Source organism: Phalacrocorax aristotelis, chromosome 9 (genome assembly GCF_949628215.1).
Source record: "Phalacrocorax aristotelis chromosome 9, bGulAri2.1, whole genome shotgun sequence".
NCBI lineage: Eukaryota > Metazoa > Chordata > Aves > Suliformes > Phalacrocoracidae > Phalacrocorax > Phalacrocorax aristotelis.
Genome location: NC_134284.1, coordinates 20,393,167 through 20,417,694, shown reverse-complemented (window position 1 = coordinate 20,417,694; position 24,528 = coordinate 20,393,167). Strand labels below are relative to the sequence as shown.

The 24,528-nt window shown below is 41.6% G+C and overlaps 1 protein-coding gene across 2 annotated transcripts in view; it reads right to left on the bottom strand.

Annotated features, from left to right (window-relative positions):
- SLC24A4 (solute carrier family 24 member 4) overlaps window positions 1-21,333 on the bottom strand; it is a 95,121-nt gene extending 73,788 nt beyond the window's left edge. The window contains exons 1-2 of one of the 2 annotated variants that reach the window (XM_075103744.1): window positions 20,765-21,333; window positions 18,281-18,391 (exon numbers count right to left, since the gene is read on the bottom strand). In XM_075103744.1, coding sequence (XP_074959845.1) covers window positions 18,281-18,391; window positions 20,765-20,921 — 268 coding nt within the window. In that variant the 5' untranslated portion in view covers window positions 20,922-21,333. The remainder of the gene's footprint in view (window positions 1-18,280; window positions 18,392-20,764) is intronic. The other variant, XM_075103745.1, reaches the window with a different exon arrangement.
- Window positions 21,334-24,528: the final 3,195 nt, after the last annotated feature.

Here is a 24,528-nt window from a genome sequence, read left to right as displayed (position 1 = left end):
ATCTTGGGCATACATAACTGCCTAGTGTCAAGTATTCTGTGGTTATGACTGTTTCTGTTTGTAGGATTCTGCAGATTCCACCACTGTGGCATAGCATCTCAGTCTATTGCATGCAACTTCACTGTTCTTTTGTGAGACACAAAAGTATTTTTAGTCAAAGTCCGTAAATGAGGCCTTCAACACACAGGATTAGATCAGAACCACCAAATTTAGGACTAAAACAGGATTAACACAGAACTCAAGTAAATAATTCTAAAGAAACAATCCAGAAAGCCTGCACTAGCTGTTACCTATTCCTGGAGGAAGCAGGAATTCAGCACCTCCCTGTTTATCTTGCAGGTTCCCTAGGCAATTTCACCTGTGCAGAGCTACCTTCATCTGGGAAAAGATGCAACTAGGTTTTACCTGAGCAACACTACTCTCCAGTAATTGGGTAAAACAGCATTAAAATCTGCCAAAGCCCCTGGAGAGGCTAGATCAATTAGGTATGCTCAAAGTACTCCTTACACATCTCAGTAAGACTGAAGTAAGACTGCACAAGCCACGGTTACTATGGCCATTTTCATTAAAAAAAGGTAAACCTAAATCTTTCATTTTCCAGACTAGCACTCTCACATCTCACTGGTTGCTAATTCAAGAGAATACTGCCTCTCCCTGCCATCCCCTCCCCCCCCAAAAAAACCAACAAAACACCACCAACCAACCAAAAAAAACCACCCCAGATTATAACTCTCAACTACAGAGCTAAAGTTGATTCATACAGTATAACACTTTTGCATCTTTGCACATTCACTAATAAGTCAGTCCAAATGAGTAAGAAAGTGTTGCTAGCAAGGCGAAACAGTTCCACAGTTCCAAACCTGCTCCACAAGAACTGCTAACTTTTGAGCATGAGTTTTCTCCTACAGTCAGAGACTTCTGCACTCTGCTACTTCGCTGTCCTCCACTCAACAGCTCCTAGTGTGAAAGATTCTGTACCAAGGGCAACTCATCCAATCCTACCTGAGGTACTTGTGAAAAATCCATTTCGTGTTCAGAAGTCCTCACCAACTTCACTGGGAGTGCTGCAGGTGTGATTTAGGGTTAGAGACCTACAACACTCCAGAGAAAAAATACAGTTCTAAAACACGGCAGAAAGTTTTCTTTAACTGTTGAAGTGTCAAGATGTCCAGGTACCTAAGGACGCACTTACTCAGACTGCCAAAGACATCTAACTCCAACTGAGATCCAGAGAACTGAGAACCTTTACTCCAGAGATTTTACAGAGAACCTGTCTATATCTAACTATTGAGGCCCTTAAAATCCCCCTCTGTACCCTGTTTCCCTCTCCTGTTCAAGGGAATTTTCCTTACTGACTTTAATGAGAATGGAATCAATTGTTTTTTAGTAATATATCCAGTTATTTCACTGTCAGAGAAACAATTTCTATGGACAGGGGTACTACTCACACTACAATAATATTTTGCATTATTAAGCTGCCAGTATCAGTTCCATAGCTTTGGACGCACAGGAGTAGGTAAAGAAATTAATTTTTAAGGGGGACACAGTGATTTTGGACCACATGCAACACTTGCTAACATCATCTGGCACTTTTCCGCAGGGCAAGGATGACAGTCTCAAGCATAGAGGTTTACAGTTTCTGTTTTATCACCCAAAGTCATCTACATGATTCAAGGCACTTCTATGCAAAATGTAGCACAAGAAGATTGCCTGGAAGTAATTAATTTCCATCGTCTTCCTCTCTGAGAGGGAAACATTTCAAGCAATGGCTACTTTGCTTTCCACCAGGCAAATCAGTTTCACTGTGATCTTTTTCAGGTGTATAACCCACGAATTTTGAGTTGGTTGTAAAAGTCCACAGAAACCTGGTTTATCATCTTCCATCTGCACTGATTCAAACACTCTTCTTGAACAGCAACAATAATAGTTTTAAAGTGTCCTTTCCCTTGGCTCCCCTCCTTCCACCTACTTATATATACATTCTAATTATTTTGATGACACAGGGATACTTCAGCACTTTAACAATAAAATTGAGCACATCAATGTTTTCACTATGTAATTAGTGGAGGAAATACAAACACCTGATAGCAAACTCTGTGACTTTGTATGATTTAATATCAGAAGAGAGTTCCACTATTTAAAATTACAAATAAGCTTCATAGACTGCTACGTAGTCCTGCTGTGAAAGATGATTTCACAATAAATCAAGAGAAAACTTTAAATTTTTTCACTTTTATAAGGTGTATTAGTAACACAAATCAAGAATAATGTATCTGAAAATGCCAAAATAAAGGATATTTCTCTCAGTGGAATTAAGATTTTAATACTTTGCCTTTGAGCTGAATTACATAGTATTCTTTAAATCCAAGAGCACAAAATTCCAGGCCTCTCTAAATAACCTGGAGTTTTCTAGCACAAATCTGTAAACTCCCTCTTCATCTCTCCAAAGACTGCATTTCTAAAGGTCATTAGATGGTCAGCTCACACACTAGCTTTACAGATCATGTAAATATAACAGGCAAAGACACATAAAATCTCCATTCCCCATTTAAGTAGCAGTGCTTCAAGCCTATCACCCCTGATGTAAATCAGAAAACCTGCAGGCAATAATAGCAAGATGCTAGCTTGCACTAGATGAAGCAGTCCAATGCTGCATTTGTTGTTTATGGAGAAGTCCTACTGATATAAACAGTGGCTTAGGAAAGGCCAGTGGGGCCAAAACACTAAAAATATTCCTTGGGGAAACAAGGGGATGGGGGAACAGGACAAAAAAACTAATAAAAAACCCCAACCAACAAACCCCACCCCAAAAACCTTGATTCCTGGGTCCAGGTCCCCATTTTGCCTGAACACAGGTTGAAACTTGAATGATCCTTCCTGACTGATACTCAAAGCATTGGAAATGTCACCATTTGAGAAAGGATCAACAACTTCAACTTACATGTTTAAAATTAAATTTTTGCATAAATGCTGTATTAAATCAGAATGTTTGCTCAAGTGAGCCAAGTAAAACAATGAATTAGAACCACCATGAGTATATTTAAAAATTTGCCCATCAAACTGAAGTGAATGAAATGTAGTATGGGGTATTGTAACAAACTTGCAGTTCTAGACAGCTTTGTTCTGAGGCAAAAATGGTCCCCTCCAGGGACTGCTGTTTGTGAGCTAGTACTTCAACTGCAAAGCTCCATTCCATGGCCTCCATTTCCAAAAAGTGGACAATAAAAAAAAAGTCAATTAAATGAAAAATTCATCCAAACACCAAAAGTAAAAAAATACAAACTTCTAAATCTAGCCATACATTTAGAATAACTTTGAGAGAGAGGACTATTTCTGTAATACAGAAGTGCAGCCATGTTTGTGTGGGTCATTTCACTTTAGCTGAGATGTCACTCCAGCCTGTCTTCAATGCTATGTGGGAACATGATTTACACTAATCAGCTTTTTCTGAAGTTTAAATTCTAGTATCACATCAATAGCTGTTACACAACAACAAGAAATACGATCGGTGCTGATTTATGAAAGCCAACCTGGTCCTATTTTCAAGCATCTGAATTAACAGATACTTTCCCACATAAAATTATTTTACATCATAAAGTTCAATGTGTTAGTTAAGAACAAATACAATGATGCATCATGCTCTAAAAAGCCAGAACTATTTTACAGTCAGCATTAACTTTTTGTAAGCAGGGGGAGAACAAAAAATATTTTTGAGATTATTATCAATGAATACCTCACAACAGTATGGTTTTTCTCACAACTTATTTGTTTCTATCTTAATATATTGGAGAGTGAACACTTTCCCAGAAGGGGAAAAAAGCTCACTCCTTTCCTGAGTTTGTTTCAAAAAAAATCAAATCACCTGAATTATTTTCTCATGAAACATAGACCATACAGCTCAACAGCCAGTAAAGGCAAATCTCTATTCTTGGTTTTCATTATTTTGCAGTAGTAAAGCTGCCTGGCACTCACAGCAGCGTCTGAAGGAACACCCATGGAACTTAAGTCTTTTAAATTCTTCCAATATCTTTCAGCTAGCAGAATTTTTCTCTAACATAAAAAAAAAAAAAAAAGAGCAAAACTTAAAAAGTCAAATACATGTCCAGTCAAAGCACATATGTATTCACATATCAGACTTCAGGAAGATTCAAAACATAGTGTAACTCTGGTTAATCTCATAATTGCAAGAGGCTTTTATCCATGGCCGTTAAATAATATGATCCAAGTTGCCTCTCCAAGATTAAGTGTATAAAGTCACCATGCAACTAAAATAGCAAGTCACTGAAGGGTATGCTACACCATTTACATAAAACTCAGTTTTTACTCATGTAAATGCCTAATCTTATACACTATTTTAAAACAGGAAATCCATTTGTTTTTCCCATGTTAAAGATAAATTTTTCAGGCAGAAAAGCAGAAAAGGTATTTTGGCAGAGGAAAAAAGAAATAATCAGAGCAATGAACTGAATAATCTGAGGATAAGAAACAGGTGCCTCATTGACAAGCTACACCACATTTACACTCATTCTAAATCAGAATTTATACTGTGGCACCTAAGTGCAAATTACCATTGGAAAAGCCAGGATCATCTTCATTCTCTATGGAGAAAAAGGCTTGCTATTATAAAGATGCTTTTCATGTTCAGACCCCAATCTAACTGGATAATATTTGTAGAAGGGATAAAGGGATCTAGGTTTCCCACTAGTGTTCAATTAATTTTTTGCTCCGGGGGATGGGAGTGGGGGAGTGGGGATGGAGGTGGGGTGTGAGTCAGAGTTTGTGGAGTGAAAGAATATAGGGGAAGATCACAAAGGGCAGTCACTGCTGCAGCCACAGCTAGAATTGAGGGTTTCCTGGTCCCCGTGCCATGCTGAAACACTGGATCTGGGTCTCTTGCAGTAAAAATTGGCGTATAAGGTTATTATGCAGCCCCGTATATTTCATGTCAAAGCACAGAACTACAGAACACAAACTTCAGCTACTACATTAAAATAGTCATTGCAACGAGACAAACATGTCTGTAACTTACAAAAAGGGAAGCAAGATTTTGTTTTAAAAACTCCAAACAAGATGAACAAAAACCTGACTCTACTTAGTACAGTGACTTAACTTAGTTTTCTACACAAAACAGATTAAAATCTGGTTTTTATAATAATGATCAAGATGTCAGTTTGGGGTCATGTCTGTAGGCTCTCCTAAATTGTGAGATTCATGTGAGATATCACCCCCTACTACAGCCTGAGCACAGTGAGATGTCACAGGGCTAAGCACCTTAGCACAGACAGGCACATAGCCAATGCTGTCCAACACAGCCATTTTCCACCCTACACTTTGGATAGAGGAGGTGCTTACCTCTTCCACAAGTTATCACATGCAGCCTCTCACAGCTGAAAAACCCTTTGGAGGACAAAATTGACCCACAGACCACAGCTGGGGCCCTGTCAAAAAGTATCTGGCAGAGGTGCAATCTGTCCTCCTCAGAGATGCACAGTGGTGCTCAACTCTAAAAGTCCCGTCTGGAGTCAGCAATGCAAGAGGACCAAAATATTTGGAATCAGTCACTGGATGGAAGGGAAGAATTTTAGTTGTGGAGATGATAATTTTATTCATTAAGCATATAGTACATGCATCACCTCCCATCCCATCTGCAATCTCATCCCAGAAGAAAGTAAGGCTAGTGGCATGTAGCTTTACATGGCATAAATGGTAGTAACATTCAACCGTGCAAGGGCTGTAATGGAGATGAAAACATAGAATTTTGAAAAAGTCCAACAAACCCAAAAGATTCTGCAAATGATTTTATGCATTCCACCAAATCTGACTAATTTCAAATTCAAACTGAGGTTATAGAAACATAGTTCTTTTAAAGACCCTGAAGTGCTGTATGACCATGGCAACTGCCCTTTTCTCAATGTAACATCTCTCTTACATGTGCAAATTGGTCTTGTGCCTACATTGATGGGTACAAACTGGTGAAAGTTACTGAGTAAAGACAATTTCACAAGTAGTTCTTTAGCTGAGACTTAATCAGCCAGTGTGCATTTGTTTCTCTAAAGCAAATTTGAGTCTAGAGTGCAAAATGGATACCCTGATTGTTTCATAAACAGCTAGAAATACTCCTTTCAACATAAGCAATTGGTGCTAGTTTTGCTACCACCAAGACTACATGAAGAGTAATATTATTTCTGCTGTCAAAACCCCGTAACACACTAGAAAATCAAATTCTGAGTTGGGTAGGACCAGACTCTGCTATACAGAAGGTAACACTGAACCCAGTCTGCTGTCTTGCAGAGAAAGCAGCCCAGCTCCAACGTTTAATTACCTAAGTAGTACTTACTAAACTTAGTTGCCCTGAATATCCACAGATTAAAGCAATTCTGGAGATGATCCCAGATAGCCTTCCAAGTAAGAACTCTCCCAGCAGGTCCTGTTACTAATCAACCCTGGACTATCAAATAACTATAGTAAACCCATACAGAATTAAAAAACATAACCTATTAACTTCATATCTCAAGTACTTGTTCTTTACTCAAGTCATTACAGCCAAGACAAAGCCTCCCCTCAGCCCACCCATCCCCAATCAAATAACCCCCCCAAATAGTCAAAAAACCTTTGAATCAAGCACAAGCAGAGGTTTCCTCACACATGAGGAAGTACTGCTGAATTCTTTCTTTCTTTTTCAGCCTCCATGCAACAAGAGATGCTCATTTTATCAAATGGCAAAGGAGTGTTGGTATTTTGTGCAGTCCCTCTCACATAGTGGTCCCAAAAAAACATTGCACAATGGTAGAACCATCACCACAGCAGAGATCTGCAACTTCCCTAGTCACAATTATTCATCTCCATTCTCTAGATAGCAGCTGGCCCACAGATGGGCCAGCCAGGCATCTCCTCATCCCCTTGTGGGAACAACTGAAAAGATCTATACGTTCCACAGTTCCTCCATCGGGCCTTCTCCCTCTAAGAGGATACTTCACTTGACAACCTTTGGGTATCACCATAAATCAAAAACATTCAGCATACTGAAGGAGGTCTGGGCGTATCCTCACCCCATATATATTAATAACTAGTCTTGGTGGCCTGTTTTAGGCTTTGTAAAAAACATCCAGTGGGGGAAAAATATCTCTATTGTGAAAAGTTACATTTCTCATGAAAAAAACATAATAAAAGAGTCAAGTCTTTACAAACTGGTCAGGAAGGAGAGCAGAGAGGTGATGGGAGTACCCAGAAACAGCTCCAGGCTCAGTGAACTTAGTATGGCTACAATTTATGATTAAGCGGAGGAAAAAAATGCAGCTTAGCTACTGACCCTCTCTGCAGACTTCAGGCAAGTCACTTGGCCTTTTTCAGTCTTATTTTCCCTTTTCCTTGTCCATTTCCATTAGACACTCTTAGGGACTGCCACTGCATCTCACAACAAGGACAGACAACACTATAGCTCTATAGGGACCCTCCTCCCTCCACCCTCAACTAGCAAAGCCTCCGTGCATGACTGAAACAGGACTAATTAATATGCTAGCTTTGACTTCTTCCCTGTCTAGCCAATCATCGCTGGCCTATCTCCTGAGAGCACGATGATACTCACAGCTCATGAAGTGAGATTAAAAAACAGAGAGAATTATTATTATTCCAGATAGTTTCTTTCACATACTAATCTGCAAGGGGCACAAAAATGAGAAGAAAAGGCAAATGGACATTGGAAACTCATCTGAAAGTTTCAGTGCAGGTAAAGGAAGCAGACAAAGGCTAGCAGCAACAGGGAAGGGGAAGACTTGTGAAAGGCTTAAGAAGGTAAGAAAAAGCCTCACAATTTTAGGCAACAGCAGCCAAAGATCCTGTGGAGGGATTTAAAGATAATATATCATAATCATAACATAACATAATCAGGCAAATAATGCAACCTTTATGAAGGCATGAAAAGTATTTAGAGGGAGAAGATTCTCACCAAAGAACTAAACCAGAAAAAGCATCTTGCCATCCAGCAACAAATCTGTAGAGCAGAACCTCAGCTGCTATAAACTGTCATAGCGGAGCTAAGACAGCATACACTAGCATGGATATGCTCCCAGAAGCCCTAAAGACCAAACACCTCTCTCAGAGACTATGGTTTGGGCTAAGAACTCACAAAATTCAAAGCATATCTTGATTCACAGTAATGGGGGGGGGATCTGTTTTCCCCATTTCTGTCTCTTTGAGCTTCTAAACATAAATTTCATCCATTTTAACTTTACTGTTCACAAAGTTTAAATGTTTCCCACCATCTATGAATATTTACATCTTGCTATTTGAAGGTATAAATACATCTGTGCAATAGACCCAGTCACATTACCCTCAACCCACTGAACAAGTGAGTGCATCATATGCAGAGGAAAAATAATTCATCAGGTTTTGGCAATCTCTGAGAATAGTACAACAAGCAAGTATGTATGGAAACTGAACAGGCAGAGTCTAAATTATCATCTTGCTCCCAGGAAGGTACATTTGCCACTGTTCCCCACTATGGTAGAGCCTATCACTCTCTCAAGATTGTTAATGCACACCTGTCATTAACATTAAACTGTTAATTTAATGTTGCAAAAAAAGGAACAATTGAATGAGCACTTCTACCTGAACTGTCTGCTCTGCTGTACTTCAACTTATCAGTAGAGTCCCAGCAGGAATGAATTTGACTCAGTTTCTAAGGCTATTACTTTTTCTACTATAAAGTCTTCAACGTCCGTCAACTTTAAAGGATAAAGGAAACCGCCAATCTATTGCCTAAATGTCTTGCCTTCCTGTAGAACAGGAGTGATGCCAGTTTAATTGTCAGCAGGTTCCTGGAATATTTTCAGCCTCCTAGGTGGATAACCACATCTATTCTGTAAAAAGTCATTGGCATTAATGAATACAGTAATCACAGAATCCCAGGTTGGAAGGGACCTCAGGGATCATCTAGTCCAACCTTTCTAGGAAGAGCACAGTCTAGACAAGATGGCCCAGCACCCTGTCCAGGTGACTCTTGAAGGTGTCCAACGTGGCAGAGTCAACCACTTCCCTGGGGAGATTATTCCAACGGTTGACTGTCCTCACTGTGAAAAATCTCCCCCTCATGTCCAATTGGAATCTCCCCAAGAGTACCTTGTGTCCATTCCCCCTTGTCCTCTCCATGTGACTCTGTGTAAAAAGGGAGTCTCCATCTTCTTTGTAGCTGCCCCTTAAGTACTGGTACATGGTGATGAGATCCCCTCTGAGCCTCCTTTTCTCAAGGCTCAACAAACCCTGTTCTCCCAGCCTATCCTCGTATGCCAGGCTTCCCAGTCCTTGGATCATCTTGGTGGCCCTTCTCTGGGCCCCTTCCAGCCTGTCCACATCCCTTTTGTATAGCGGGGACCAGAACTGTACACAGCCCTCCAGGTGTGGCCTGACAAGCGCTGAGTAGAGCGGGATGATGACATCTTTATCTCTGCCGGGGATGCCCTTTTTGATGCAACCCAGCTCCCTGTTGGCCTTCTTGGCCGCAGCAGCACACTGTTCGCTCATGTTGAGCTTCCTGTCTACCAGGACCCCCAGGTCCCTTTCCACAGAGCTGCTCTCCAGCCAAGTGGATCCCAGTCTGTGCTGCACTCCTGGATTATGCTTTCCCAGGTGCATGACCTTACACTTTTCCTTGTTGAACTTCATAAGGTTCTTGTTAGCCCACTCTTCCAGCCTATCCAAATCTTCCTGTAGAGCAGCTCTCCCTTCTGGAGTGTCTTCTTCCCTACTCAGTTTGGTGATATGTATAATAAAATTTTGTAACTTCTGAAAAAATAATTCCATTATGAGGTTTCTTACCAGAAATATTAGCAGAAGAAAGTTTAAAATTGATTTACTGTAATGAAATTGCACACTGTGCCTAAGTGTATTTTTAAGTTCAGTCATTTTGACCCTCAAAACAAACACTGAGATTCAGAGAGACACAGCTGAGGCTCAGGAGGGCCTGGTTTTGGTGAAGCTTTCTAAATTGCTTTATATCTAGATGCTGTCATCAGTACAAGCTCTGAAAATGTTCTTTGTTGATACCCAATCCATGATAAAAAAAACAAAACCAAACAAAATCCTAATAAATAAATAAAAGTATATAAATTGTGAATGTTTCTACTTTTATGTGCCAAACACAAGGCTATGAAAGGTAGCTCTTTTGTAACTTAAGCCCTTTTTAGAGGTTCCCTTTGCTTTTCATTCTAGATTCCTTGCCCAACCAAAACCAAACCTCTCACTGCATTTTGCTTTTCATACTTCTTTTATCACTTTCACTGCTTACTACTTCCCAAGGCCTGCCTCCTTACCCTGTTATTCCCAGGATTCTCCAATGGTTCATTATCCAAAATCAGCCTCCCTCCACTCTTGTCTTTGTGTCCCTTTCACCTATCCTCCAACTCCAGGGTCCATGACGGGATAATCTTAGTCCTTCTACACCCAATTCCAAACCCCAACTTTCTCTGTCCCTCTTGCAGTTTCTGGTGACCATTTTCTACTTCCAGGTGCTTTTCACAATCTACTTCCCTGCAGTCCTGCTCTGTACTTGTCCAGTTTTGCCTGTCCTCCACGTTGGTGGTCCAGGCTATGGACTGATGAAACACTGAGAGCACAGAGATGAAGTAATGAATGCAGAGTTTTAACATTTATTAAAGAACCCAGTACCTCATAAAGACTCTGTCCTTGGCTGATCTCAGGAGTATGGATTAATGCTCACAGACTGATTTAGAATGCCTTTTCATCGCGCTTGATATAACGACAAAGTGAGGTGTGGTAACAACTGTGAATGATACAAAGCAAGACAGCAGCATTTTCTGTCTCAACTGCAGTACATGATGACATGTCACAGACAATAAGGTAAAAAGTAAGGAGTGAAAATGAAATTGCCATGGATGAGGATGGGTAAATTTAAACACAGATTTTATACCAACAGCAGTTTTCTGAGCGGAAAATGGAGCAGATTTCCATACAAAAATGTCTATCTGCAAAGTCCTACTAATGAAGAACAGATGTAAATAAATACACATTATCCCACATTAAGGGTGAGACAGTCAGTGATACCATGGAGATCTGCATGCCCAAGTCCCATTAACTTTGGTTTGAAATCCACAATTCAGGATTTCAAATACATCCCGAGTGAAATGTAATTCATTTGGCTTCCGTACTAGATCACAGGAAAACTGATGTTGGATAGAACCTCAGAAGGTCGTACTAGTTCAAACATCAGCTTTGCAGGAGCCTACATCAGGACTGAGGTCTCTGGTTTGATTCTTTGTTCTACCACATATTTCCTCTTTGACCTCAGGTCTCTAATTTACACAGCTGCTGTCTGCTTGAGTTGTCTGCAGTCATAGAAAAATAGATGTTGCACTATTACTGTATTTGAGAAATTTGCATATTACTACATTTGAGAAATGCTTAGGTAATGTGGTTTGAAATATGGGCAAATCAGACATCTAAATATTAGAGCTGGGCTAACACAGGAAACTTTAGTCTAGCTCTCCAGAGCATTCAACCTGGGTATTTTGTTCCATTCAAAGGAAATAAGGGCCTGTGTCCACAGATGTTACATTTGGTTCTGAAGTTGCTACATTTTAGAAATTCTGATTTTTGTTTCAAGTCTGTTTCTTGGTTTCAGAGCAAACACTTAGCTTGTAAAAGTCCTTATCCACAGTGTGCTTCAACTGGACCAAACCCAACTATAAATAAATCTGAGTCATATGAAATAAAGATTATATTAAGTAACGTTTTTATTAGGTTGAAGAATACACAGTAATATATTGAGTAGTATTTCTTTTTGTTTCATCTGGCCTTGTTTACTACATCTCTAAATGGCATTTTAGTCAGACACTTATTTGCTGCCTGTTAAACTACTTCCTGCAAGCTTGGCACCTAGACCTGGGGATATGGATAAATTATCCTGGAGTTCATTTTCTGTTCTCACCTCTCTGGGGGATGCCACTGGCAGGTTGAGCCAAAGCACAGAGAGATGTTTGTCTCATTTCTTTCTACTATTTTGGATGCCAGTATTAATACACTGTTAGAAAATTAACAGCTCAGAGAGAAGGTTAGTTATTTTTTCAATTTCTAATATCAAACAAAACACATTTCCTAAACTGGTTCACAAAAAAATAAACAAAACACTTTTCCCAATTAACTTCAATGACATCTACCTACCAAGCCTTTTAATACCCACATCAATAAGCCAGGCAAAGAGTGTCAGAAGTTCAACCTGAATCTACGTGTGAATTCTGTTTAGGAGACCTTGGGAGCCACATAAGAAAAACTTGCCATTAAACATTTGCCCTCAACTAGTCCACTGAAAGTGGTTTCAAATCATCACACATCTATCTCCTCCTGGAAACAGAAACCATCCAAGTGAGATCACAATCAATAAAGTTTACTGCTTGGCATCTACAGGGACAAGAGTGAGACCAGAGACACAGTGGGGGTGGGCAAGGAACAACCCAAAACTGACCCGAAACAAAATCCTGCAAGCATGACTAGTGGCTAAAGAGACAAACTACATGCAGGCTGGTTAGTGAGTCTTTCCACTACCTAAGTATGTGCACCTGTGCATATATACACACACACGCTCGCTGGACACTGTACCTATATGTTATATGAATACCATATGCATAAAGCAACTAATAAATTTTTCCTTAAACATTTCCTCATTTTCATTTCCTTTTATACCAGTGCAAGAATAGGATATTTAAGGGTGGTAAATTGCCTGGTCTTTGAGAGCATAAGACTTTGAAGTAAAGAAACATTTCAAATCAAAATGTATGCACTATCAAGAAATCTATCGTACTACAATAGCTGCACATTTTCCATGTATCAAGGTAGAGAGCAAGTCTGACTAAAAGGCCAGTGGGGAATATTTGCAAATAACAAAGTTATTGTCTGTATTACCTCAATGAGAGCATATTTTCTGCGCTAGGTACTATATGAATGCATAGTAAGAGAACCTGCACATTGTGCTGAGCTAACCAGTTTAGACTGTTCATGATACAAAGGGTTATTTGTGAAGTTATTAATACCACCTCCTTAAAAGTGAGGGTCTAAAGCATTTATCTGTGCTACAAAGCAGAAGTTTGATCTAGGGACGATCATGAGCACATTCACATTGTTTAAAATACAGACATAATAGCACTTTGTTTAAAGACAATTTACATCAGCACAAAATTACATTCCACCAGCAACAAAAGTATGTTTAGATCAGAATTTATTACACAAAGTTTATGATGAGTTTATTAAGGTGCCTGTAAGGATTAAGAAAAAATTGATACATCAATCCAGCATATTGAGAATAATGCATTTAACTAGGCACTGCATTTGTTCAATAAAACTGGTGGAAATTGATGCTTCCTGCATTGTCTGTACTACAAATGTACAAGAAATAGCTTTTTCTCTATCCTTTTGGAAAATTACTTTGAAGAGTCAGTCCTGTCTTCTCCAGTCAGTGAGAACACCATCATCGATTTTTGTAGAAAAAGTAACAGGCTCTTGTACTCTCTATGGTATGTTAACAAAACTGTCTAAGATTTCTGTAGTTTCTCTACAGTGCATCACATCCTACATGAGTCCCCAAGGTTATAACTAACAGTGTAAAATATACACAGACTTAATGACTTTTGATCCTGACTCAGAACTCAGTTATACACATGCTGCTGGGAAACACACTTTAATTCACTGTAGAGGACTGATTCTTTCTCACCGCAAGGACAGAAAGCATTCCTACAATGTGCCTTTTATTCTAAAGTAAAAACGCAGCATAGCTCAGGAAGAAGTGCTAATCCCTGCCTTTCCCCCAACCCACAATTCATCTTTATCCACTGATAACAACAGAAGAGCGTACTTGAACCAAATCCCCAGCTATTTAAAAATCAATGTAGCTCATGAACTGTCCACAGCTGACAAACCGCTGGACAGAAAACCCCACCAACTCTTTCAATTTCAAGGCAGCTCACTGACTGGTGTCAGAAGACTAACGGAAATATATTCTGATACATTTCCAATTCACAGCAAGTAGTTTAAATATCATCTGTGCTGTATACAGGGATTACTTGAAAATATTTGCAACAGAAAGAAGTCCAGATCAGTTGCCGTAACAGCCTAACATGACCCAGTGGAGTCACAAGGTTGGAAACATTGCACCACCCAGTAACCTCACCTTGTAATTGCTCTGGAAACGTTACTCAGAGTTCTGGAGGACATGGAGACATGGGAACATTTTGAAACAAGAGGCGAGCCATTGGAGCAGAGCAGCTATAAATCAGACTTGCTGGGCAGATGGCACTGCAAGCTAGCGAGCTGATGGCAGATGGAAGTGAGAGCTTGGATAAGGCAAAAAAACTGGTTGCAAACTAATGAGATCTGTTAAGATGCTAGAGGCAACAACTCACCCTTTCTGATCACTCTGCTTTAAGCGAGGGTCAGATGAATCCCTCCTCCCACAGAAATTTACGCAGGAAGTTTTCAGAGTGATAAAGAAAAGGTAGTTTGGTTTCCCTCAAAGAAGGATACTCACAGCACCCACCCAGAGAGTTACTCAATGCAAAATAAGCATAAGATTCATAATGCAAAAATCCCAAGGATCTCATTAAATTTTTGAAGTCCAGAGCCTTCTACTTACTATCTATAAGCCCTCCAGCCTGGCTGCAGGACAATATAAAGACTTGTATCTTTTCACAGCACAGGAGCTTCCAACAAAGGGGAAGTTTCAAGCCAGGAAGGATCTTTAATGGAAAATGCTACACAACACATTAACTTTAGTGAGGATTTCATCTTAGTCCAGACTTGAACTGAGGTTGGCTTGGTGCTCACAAATGCTCCACCTCCTTCCTGCAGCTGGCCTACAGTTCCTTTTCTGCTGTTGTAGGATAGATAGCATCTGTAACTCCTTATGACTACAGAATAGTTACCAACAGAAAAAATGTGTAGCACCTCTTAAGATATTAATGAATATCAGTCCCTCTAACATCCACATGTTAGAAAAAACTTTCTCTTCTAGTTATATATAATACACACACATACATACACACACATGCAGACATGTATTTTTTCCTTTCCTTTGTCAGAGCCTCAGGGTTATTTTTTAAAGTAGCATTGCCAAGACTTCAAAGTTTTTTTTCTGATCTGATACAGTGGCCCCAGAAGCATTAATAATGTTTTCAGAAGAACACAATACAAAATCATCTACTTTAGTAAATGAGACAATCTCAGACAGTGTAGGCTATGTGAGCTTCTAGCAGACAGCAGCTTCCACAAGTTTCTAACATTACTTCTAGAAGCTTATGGAGTTTCTCCTCCCAAGATGTATTACCAAGGGTGAGCCTTTCTTACCACTGTCATGAACTGCAAGGTTCTCATGGTCTTATAAACTTCTATAGCTGCAATTTCTGACAACTGGGTATTTTTTATTTGCATGTAAGTCAGAAAAGGGGTTGAAGTGGTAAATAAATTAACTCTGTTGAGAGCCTTTGGGAAAAGGGAAGTAAAGCTGCAGACTTGTGTGGGAAGCTAATAAAGAGGGAGCACAGCAATAGCACTGCAATGACACAACGGATTAACAGGCTCTCAGCAAGAACTTGCATTTCCCAAGGTATTATGAAGTTCTCGTGTCCTAAACACACATAGAAAAACATCCACATAACCTAAGAAAACTGCTATATACCATGTACACACCCATACATTTGTAGGGCCCCTAGTGCTTAAGACAGATACAGAAATGACATAGGTAAGAATAAGTACTTCTCATAAAGGAGCCTAGAGAAAGCACTGTATTCCTACAACATACATACATATTAATTATCTGCTCTTAAGACTAAAAAAAAAAAAAAAAAGGACCAGAAATAAAGTCCAGCTACTTAAAGTGTTTCACAGCACATTCCTGAGATTTTCATTGCATGGGAATAAGCACAAGACTGAAAGCTTGCATATTCCAACTGAAAATCCACATTATCTCACCAATTTTTAATGCAATTTTCATCATGTCTCTTGACCTTCCTGGGACTACTGTTTCCAGATGTAGTCATGGGGTTACACAAGCTACATTCCTATGGAGGTGAGCTATGCTACTCGCTCTTTTTTGACAGGTTTTAGGTCATTGTACCTCCTTTTCATTACAGAGAAAATCTCAATCTCTGGCTACCAGACATGAATGAAAAAAAAAACCAAAAAAAACCACAAAAAAACAACCCACCCCAAACCAACCAATCAACCCAAAAAAATATCAAAACCCAAAAAAACCCAAATCTACAGAAGTTGTAACTGAGCAATAACAATCATGGGTTCTTACAGACCCATTCCTCTCCAACAAACATCAGCTTCAGGTATTTTCAGATACTCCATTTAACTGCAGCTATCTTACATCTAGCCACTCTCCCATCTAAATCCCCCCTTCAGCTGCAGAAAATACAGAGAGATAAGCTGTACATAACTGCAGAATAACAGGAAGTGACAAAAAATGCTACAGTTGCAATCCTGTGACATATTTGATCTGTAAATCTGTGTTCTAACAGAAGAAACATCTTTAAAAAGAAAGGCTAATTCCAGCACTGTGACTAGGAATCATTAATTTAATGCAAGTCGCATGATATTTTTCTTAAAACCTCAGCATCCTGAGGCATATTTGGGCCTCTCGTGTCCAGCTCTTCTGGTTACAGAGAAAAGTGCATCTCAGTGACCTGAATTTCAGAAAGCACATCAAAATGACCCTACTCTATTTATTTATTCCAGTTGTTCTTAAACTAATCTTACAATTTTAGAGGAATGGAGGGAGCCAAGCTATTTGTTCTAAACATCTGGAGAAGTCAGCACTGCTCCTGGTATTCTAAATTACACATAAGCATATGATTTTCCTTGGCAGTTTTAGCATAACATTGTAAAAAAGTTCTCATTCATACTAAATGGAAATCCCCATCAAGAACTTTGATTGGCTTGTTTCTGATCCAGCTTCTGTGATTCTGTGGCCTTTGTTGGCTTTGCTCCAAGCGTGCTGCCAAGTATGTGTTCAGACACGATCACATTGATGCATCCACATATGTGGAGAAATAGGAAAGAGGAGAGGGAAACAATAGTATTTTCTGACTATTCATCAAGAATAATTACATGCTTCCAAAAGGTCATTTTTGTCTTCTTTGTCTGTGAACAACTTTGACAGACGAATCAACAGCATCATAAGGTTACAGATGCAGACAACAGCAAACTAAACCAAGACGTTTGTAACAGAAGCACAGAGAAGCTCTTAGACATCAACATGATACAGTTAAAGCTTTTGGACCCACATACTTTGCACAATGTTCTTCCACTCCTCTCTCAGAAGCGGATATGCACAGCAATGATCCTCACCTCAACAGGTGCTTCAGCGTTACAACATACGTGTAACAGGGAGGAGGTGGGGGTATTGCTCCAAACTCTTCGAGTGCCTGGGGCTGACAGTATCCCAGAACTCATGTTGTCACTGTTTGCAAGAAGGCAGACTCTGCTGTCATCAAAGAGTTGATCAAAGACTCATATTAAAAACAACAAAAAAAAATCTGAACTTTAAATTAATTTGGCAGTGCCATTGGCAAAATGTCTCGTCTCCCACACACTGTAAACCACAGAGAGGCAAGAAGAAAGAGAAAAAGGACATACACAGTGGAAAGACAGATGGGAAGATGAAAGCACTGTGGACTAACACTGATACTGAAATGTGTCGTCTATCCCTGCCCTCAATCAATTATTATGACCTGGCCAGGATAGTAACCTGAACTAAAATGGACTCCAAGGCTTCCACATTACTTACCTCATCATTCCCCTCCACACAATATGAATTCCTATTCTGAATAGTTTATCATTAAACTAGCAAAACACAATTAAATGTATAATGGTAATGAACACAGATTACTGGGCTCAGATGGCATCTCAAACACTACATGTTTAGCTGCCCATAGTTTCAAGAGGAGTACACCTCTCATTATCAGTGCAATACACACAGTATCCACTAGATAGGAATAATCACCAAAAGAAACAAATTAGAGAAATCAAATTGTCAGCACAAGTCTCATAATGACCCCAAAACATTCTTACATCTGAACATTAACTTCTGCTTTTGAAGTCATGGCATTATACAGCACAATAAACATCATTTCTACAGAGAAAAAAATTAAAAAGCAGGACTGTTAAGTTTGACACTTTTATGTTTACCCTAACATATCACTGCAGCTTGATCACGACAGCACTACACATTACATCTCAAGAGCTTATAAGACATTGCAAAGTTTTCCCATCCTACCTGGCTCTGTGCAGTTCTTTTCTTCATGTGTCCTGTTAGGTGATGCCATCAACCTTCTATTCCTCCATATTTCTGACAAAATGCCTCTGTCTGAAGTAGTTGATTCTCGGCCTATATTAAATAGAAGGAGGTTATGTCCACTGTCACTAATTTTTTCCTGCATCATCTTAACTGGACTATATGCCCCCACTAGTGAGGAGCATGAACAGACCATCATTGTGTAAATACAGCAAAATCAAGGTGTGACTGGGAGACTTGCCAATGTATATATGCTAGGTGCTCCTGGCTACAAAGGGTGAAACTAGCTGTGAAGGTGCAGTGTCAGAGCCGTTAGCATGTTCTGGCCATCAGAATACCTGGCTGCGACCCACAACAGGAAAATATTCTGCAGCAAGCAAATGCTGAAGCCTGTACCTGTGAAACTCCAAAGTTAACAGTTCCTGTAGATAAAACAGCCCAGCTCTGCTGACAAGAGCAACAATCACACTTCCATTTAGTCATATGCACTTGCACATATTGCATTACTGATTCCTAAGAGAATAAAAATGCATATGGGCATGTTCCAATTACATTTTGGTTTATTCTGAGTCTAAGGGCTGATCCTTTCAGTGTTGGGTATACTTGATAATACCTATCCCTGCATAACTTGTCAAAGAAGATGGAAAATAACCGCACTGTGAATCCCCACAAGTCTTAAGAAAAACAAACTTTTTTAGAAGTCAATGGTGCTTTTGCCTAAACTCATATTCCAGAAGCATTCTGAATGGAACTTGCTGAATAGAGTACAGAAGGAGCACTTGTAATAATTCAGGGTATGCAATTATAATAGTCAAGGGAAGAATACAACCTCTTAATTAAATCACTTCCATCTCAACCTTATCCATTTCAAATGAACATATTATAGTAACAAAAATTCTTCCACGGCTGATCTTAGAGTTTCTGTTCAGTCATCATGTAATGCTTCTGCTTTGCTACATGGACTCTTGCAAAAAAAATCTAGCTTGGAAGTTAGTTTGGCTAGAGTATTTGCTAAAATATTCTGACGCCACAATTACGAAAAACATGGAGAACAGATGGTCAGTGTTTATATACTGTAAGTTAGCCAGATAAAAGAAAACCTACCTGATGCAGCATACCATCAAAAATTAGGTTATGAGGGATTTAGTTGATAATGCAGGAGATTAAAAACTTTCGCTAGTAATGACATTTTTCCTGTGAACCTAAATAAGTTCTGGAAAACTGTTATCTGCAATTAAAAAAAACCCTCAAACTGTAAACTTAATCATACCGCAATTACTTGCTTTCACAAACCAGTAAGTTTATGAAAATAAACAGCTGGTACAAGGGGACAGGGGGAAGCATAGGCATGCCAAACAGTTCTAAATAAAGAAAGCAACAGTATACTCTAAAACCACAATTTAGAAGAGTTGAAAGTTCTAAGATGAACAATATGCTAATATGGTCTAAGACACTGAATTCTTATATGGGTGGCTTGTTGCCATTCTAGAGATGTATCTCAAAGAACCCAAGCAATAATTTGAGCACAAGAGCATTACAAAGTATGACAACTTCCACAAGATTTTTCTTCTCTAAAGCACACATTTTAACTTCATCTTTAATTTAAGCAGATGGCACATCCTAATTCTGCTGAACTCTGATTTTCTTACATTAAACGTGGATCTAGGATCTGGGCTTAGTTTGATTTTGTTCTTAAAACCTCAAGGACTGTTGACAGTCCTACCTAGAGACCCAGGCGCTGTCCCAGCAACCTTAGACTTCGTATCAGAGGAAGAGGGCCTGAAGCTGCACACTTACAGCCCAAACTGTGCTAGTGGTAGGGAAAAAAACCGAATGGGAATGATGTAGTTTATTATGAATGCATCAGTTTACCAACACTGCACTTGCAGAAAGGCTGCAACAGACTTTGTCTCTAAAACATGAGATTAGCACTGCTCCTGGCCTAAAATACGGATTTTTCTGTCAAATCCACACTGTAAAGGGGGGGGGGGGGGGTGGAGAGAAACGAAGCAGTTGTAGCTGATGGTGGTTTACAACCTAAGGATGAAAACGAAAGGTGGTCCGAAGTTGCAGCGGGGTCCGTAAGCGACAGGAGCTCCGATGCAGCGGCAGGGGGGAAACTACTTCACGGCCGTTCCCGGCACGCAGCTGCCCGATGATTACCCTTCGACTCCCGGGCGGAAGCCCTCCGAGGGACAGGGCTCGGTGCCGGCAAGCCCGCAGCCATCAGGCGCTTCTCCCCGGGCCGCGGCCGCGCACCTGCCCGGCGCCGGGGTTTCTCCTGAGGAACCCGAGCTGCTCCTCCGCCCGCTGGGGTATTTCCAACGAGAAACTCAAAAGGGGAACAGCCGCGGACGCCTGACCCCGCCAACCCCCGGCGGTCCCCGGGACGGCAGCTCCCGGGCCGCTCCAGCCTCCCTCCCGGCCCTGCCGCTGTACGCCGGTCCCGCCGCCGCGGCCACTCACCCAGTCTGGAGAGCAGGCTGGACATGCACCAGACGAAGAAGAGGATGGCGCAGATGAAGCCCAGCTGCTGCAGCAGCATCTCCCTCCTCTTGCGAACTTTCCTCAGCACAAGCAGCATGGTCTTCGGCGGCGCGAGCGGCGCCTCGTCCGGCTCCATCGGAGCAAGCGCGGGCGCCGAGGAGGCGGCCGGCAGGTCGGTCGGAAAGCAGGGATCACTCCCGGCGGCTCCCCGCAGACACCTCCATGTCGGGCGGGCTGTAGCGCGGAGAGAAGCCGATGCCCGAGGCCTCAGGTCGGCAGCGGCGAAGCGGAGAGGCAGGTAGCGACGGGCAGGGGCTCAGGGAAGGCGGCGGCAGACCGGGGAGGGGGAAGGCGAGGCGCCGCTCTCAGCGGCCGGGCTGAGCCCCGCGCACCTCACGCACCATGGCCGGCAGCGGCGGCACGGCGGGCCCCCGCGCTCCTCTGGCAGCGGCCGCCCCACAGCGTGCCGCGGGCTGCGAGTCAGCACCGAGGGACGGCGGCATCCATGCGGCTCTCCGCCTGGCCAGCCAAGTTTAAAGTTTATCCCTTTCCTTCCTTCCTCCCTCCCTCCCGCCGCGGCCAGCCGTTGGCGGTAGGTGGGCTTAACAGCCGCCGCCGCGGGAGTAGCTGGCCTCACAGCTCTCAGCGCGGCGGCGGGCGGGCGGCCGCTCCCCCGAGCGCCCGGCCCCCTTCTCCCCGCCCCTCTCCCGCAACTTTCTGGGTGCTCCTCCGGCACCCATGGCAACGCGCAAGTACCCTCCCCTCCCCCACCAGGAGAATTAACCGGCTAAATTAATCCTTTCCCCTGAGCGGCGCAGGAATTACCTGCTCTCGGTGTCGCGTTTGGCGGGGCCATCCGTGCGAGGAGGGGAGGGGGCAGCGGCCGGTGCTGCGGCGCCGAGGTGCGGGGGCCGTTGGGGAGGCGGGAGGGAGGGCCGGGCTCGCGCCGCTTGAGTGCGGGGGGACAGTGGCGGGGTGCCGCGGCGAGAGGCGGGCCGGGTGTTGATGGCACCTGGCTTCTCCCACCTGTCTGTAGGAGATGCGTTTCACGGTGGACTTCCATGAGGGGACGTGGCACTTTTCTTGTCCCCGCTCTACGTAGCTTGCACGGTAACGAACGTGTGGTGTTTAAGACGACAAAGGGAATGACCCATTTGGTGAAACAGCAGTTAGTTCCAGACTGTCCCAAAACGTTGGGGGTTTTTTGTAACTAAAGTTCGGTATTTACATTAATGAAGTGGTTACTCTTAGCCAAAAGAACAGTTCTGGGAACTTCCTACAGCAGCACAGGCATAGGTTCTGTATTCCTTCCAGGTATCCAGAAATGCTGTGCATGTCAGGGAGGATAGGTAGACAAAACAGGATTAACTCATCCGATCTTATTTTCGATACAGCATTTGGTTTACAGTGGAAGACCTTTCAGCTGGTTCCCTCTGGATCTGTCTCCTTGTACTTAAGAACATAAAATGCTTCATATCTAGCATTGTTTCTAACAGTGTCATAATACAAATATCCTAGCTTACAAAAGCAAGTCTTCACAAATAAGATATCACTAATCCTCTGTGTTTTCTCATCTTTGTGCAAATGTGTTTTTTTCTTATGTTTATGAATTATATCTGCTATAGTGAGATGTGGCAGCACAGTGCTCAGGGTGCTCTGGTGCACACCACGTGTGAAATTGCTCTAGATTCATGCTGAAGGCTACCCAGTTGTCTCAAGTGCAAAAGGCATTACTCAAGCTGGAGAACCAAAGAGAAGCAGCTATGTTCCTTGCTTGCATGCACGTAGCTACAGAAATTTCTGTGCCTTAACTGTTCAAGCTCCACGGGCACCAATGCTCTGATGGGCCTTTGACTTCCTGATTTACATTGAAGCAGGAAAACAACTGCATTTTAGAAGAATGGCTCTAAGACAAAACCCAGTCTCCTAGCTTTCATTCAATTTATAGTTGCTGAGAGAGGAAGAGTAACTCTGAAAGCTCTTGCCTACTATAAAAATGGTAGTGGAGAAGATTACAAGTCGGCTTATGTCCCTTTGTCTCTACGGCCATGTTGGAAATCTCACAGTTGAACCCCGAATGATGAAAGCCATCCCTGACTGAAAGAACTTACAGGCTGATAAGATGGAGGGGCATGGGGAGCTGGATAAAGGCAACTGAAGCTCTCTAGACCAGGACCGTTATTTATAGTGGACTGTTTTATCGTTGAAGACCTTAAGCTTCAGTGAAGTTGTTGGTTGGCTATGTCAGCAGAGGTGACACTGCATAGTTAGATGCCACTGCATATCCTGTCAGCTGTCGTAATGCCTGAGAGCTGGTTCTTCATGTGGCTTTTTAACACCTCTTTTCTGGGACTAAAGTCTTTCCTTTCACTCAAAGTGGCAATTGCAACATCAGTCTGCCATCCCCTTGTTCTGTGTTTAAGAAGAGTTGCAGTGCTGACAAGACTAGTTTTCTCTGTGAAGATTTCATCTAGCAATGGAAAGATGGTGACACTGGAAGGGATTGCAGAGATTTGTTGTTTTTTCAGTATCCACTTGCCTTAAGTTTATAATCTTCACTGATAAAGCAGACCATGGCTTCAGAGAGGCTGTCCTGATGGCTGGGTTTCTCTCCACAGCTGACGGAGGTTGCCTGTGGTTTTTATGTTTATCATGTTTATTCTCTTACTTGCTTTTTACACGAAAGACATTTTCAAAGCCATGGCACTCCTGATCTGAAAAGCTACTGATATTAAGACATGCAACGACAAGTTTGTCTGGAATTGAGGTGAATTTTAGGCTGGAGATGAGGCTGTGATTCACAGATACTCCATAATTGTGTCTATAGGTTGTTTACACAAAGACCATAGAACTGAAGCATTGTTAGAGGTCCTGAGTTTCACATGTGAGGGATTTTCATTAATTCTGTCGGGTCCTATGAACATCACATGGATCAAACCAAAACACATGGTTAGTTACAGGAATGCAAGTATAATATTGCCCTCTTTTGACATAAGATTTTTTCCTTTTTCTGGCTGTTAAAAAGTTGTCTGTTTTAGAGGTAACAGTTAGTGACTATAGAAACCCCAGGGCCATCCCTGTGAGGAACTGAAAGCGAGAAACAAAAAAAAAAAAAAAAAGTGAAGAGATCTTTTGTGAACCCTTTACACAAATCTGACTCTGTGAAAAGAAATCTGCTACCCATGAAAGCAGTTCTTAGAGTGATTGTGTGTGTGTCTCCCTCTCTGTGTACACAAATGAGGCAGATCAAAGTTCAGACAGTATTAATCTCCTAATCATACAAGCTTCTGATTAGCATTTTTAATCAGTCTGGTGATCACAGGGCAGCCTCAAAATTATTCTGGAATACTAAACTTTCAGAACAGAATTCCAACTCACTTTTTATTTTGGTGTTTCCTGTGAAAATATGTCAGGTTACTATTTGTGTAGGACATCTCAAAGGGATGTGGTGCACTGCAGAATTCAGCTCCAGTTACCTCTCCCCCAACAGCAGGCAGGACCCGCGCCTGGAGGGTCTGTCTGAGTACGCTCAAGCCATTCACACTGAGGTCATTACTGGAATAACGTCCCAATACTACTTCTAATTTGAGAGATCCTTGCTGTGTATGACAGAGTGGTGATACAAGGTCAGAGGCAAAAAAAGAAGCAAATGCTTTCTGCGTAAGGTGGCATTAGAGAAATTTACATTCATTTCTTAAATCCTAACTTTCCGCTATCTCTTACTGCAACGAGAAGAACTGTAT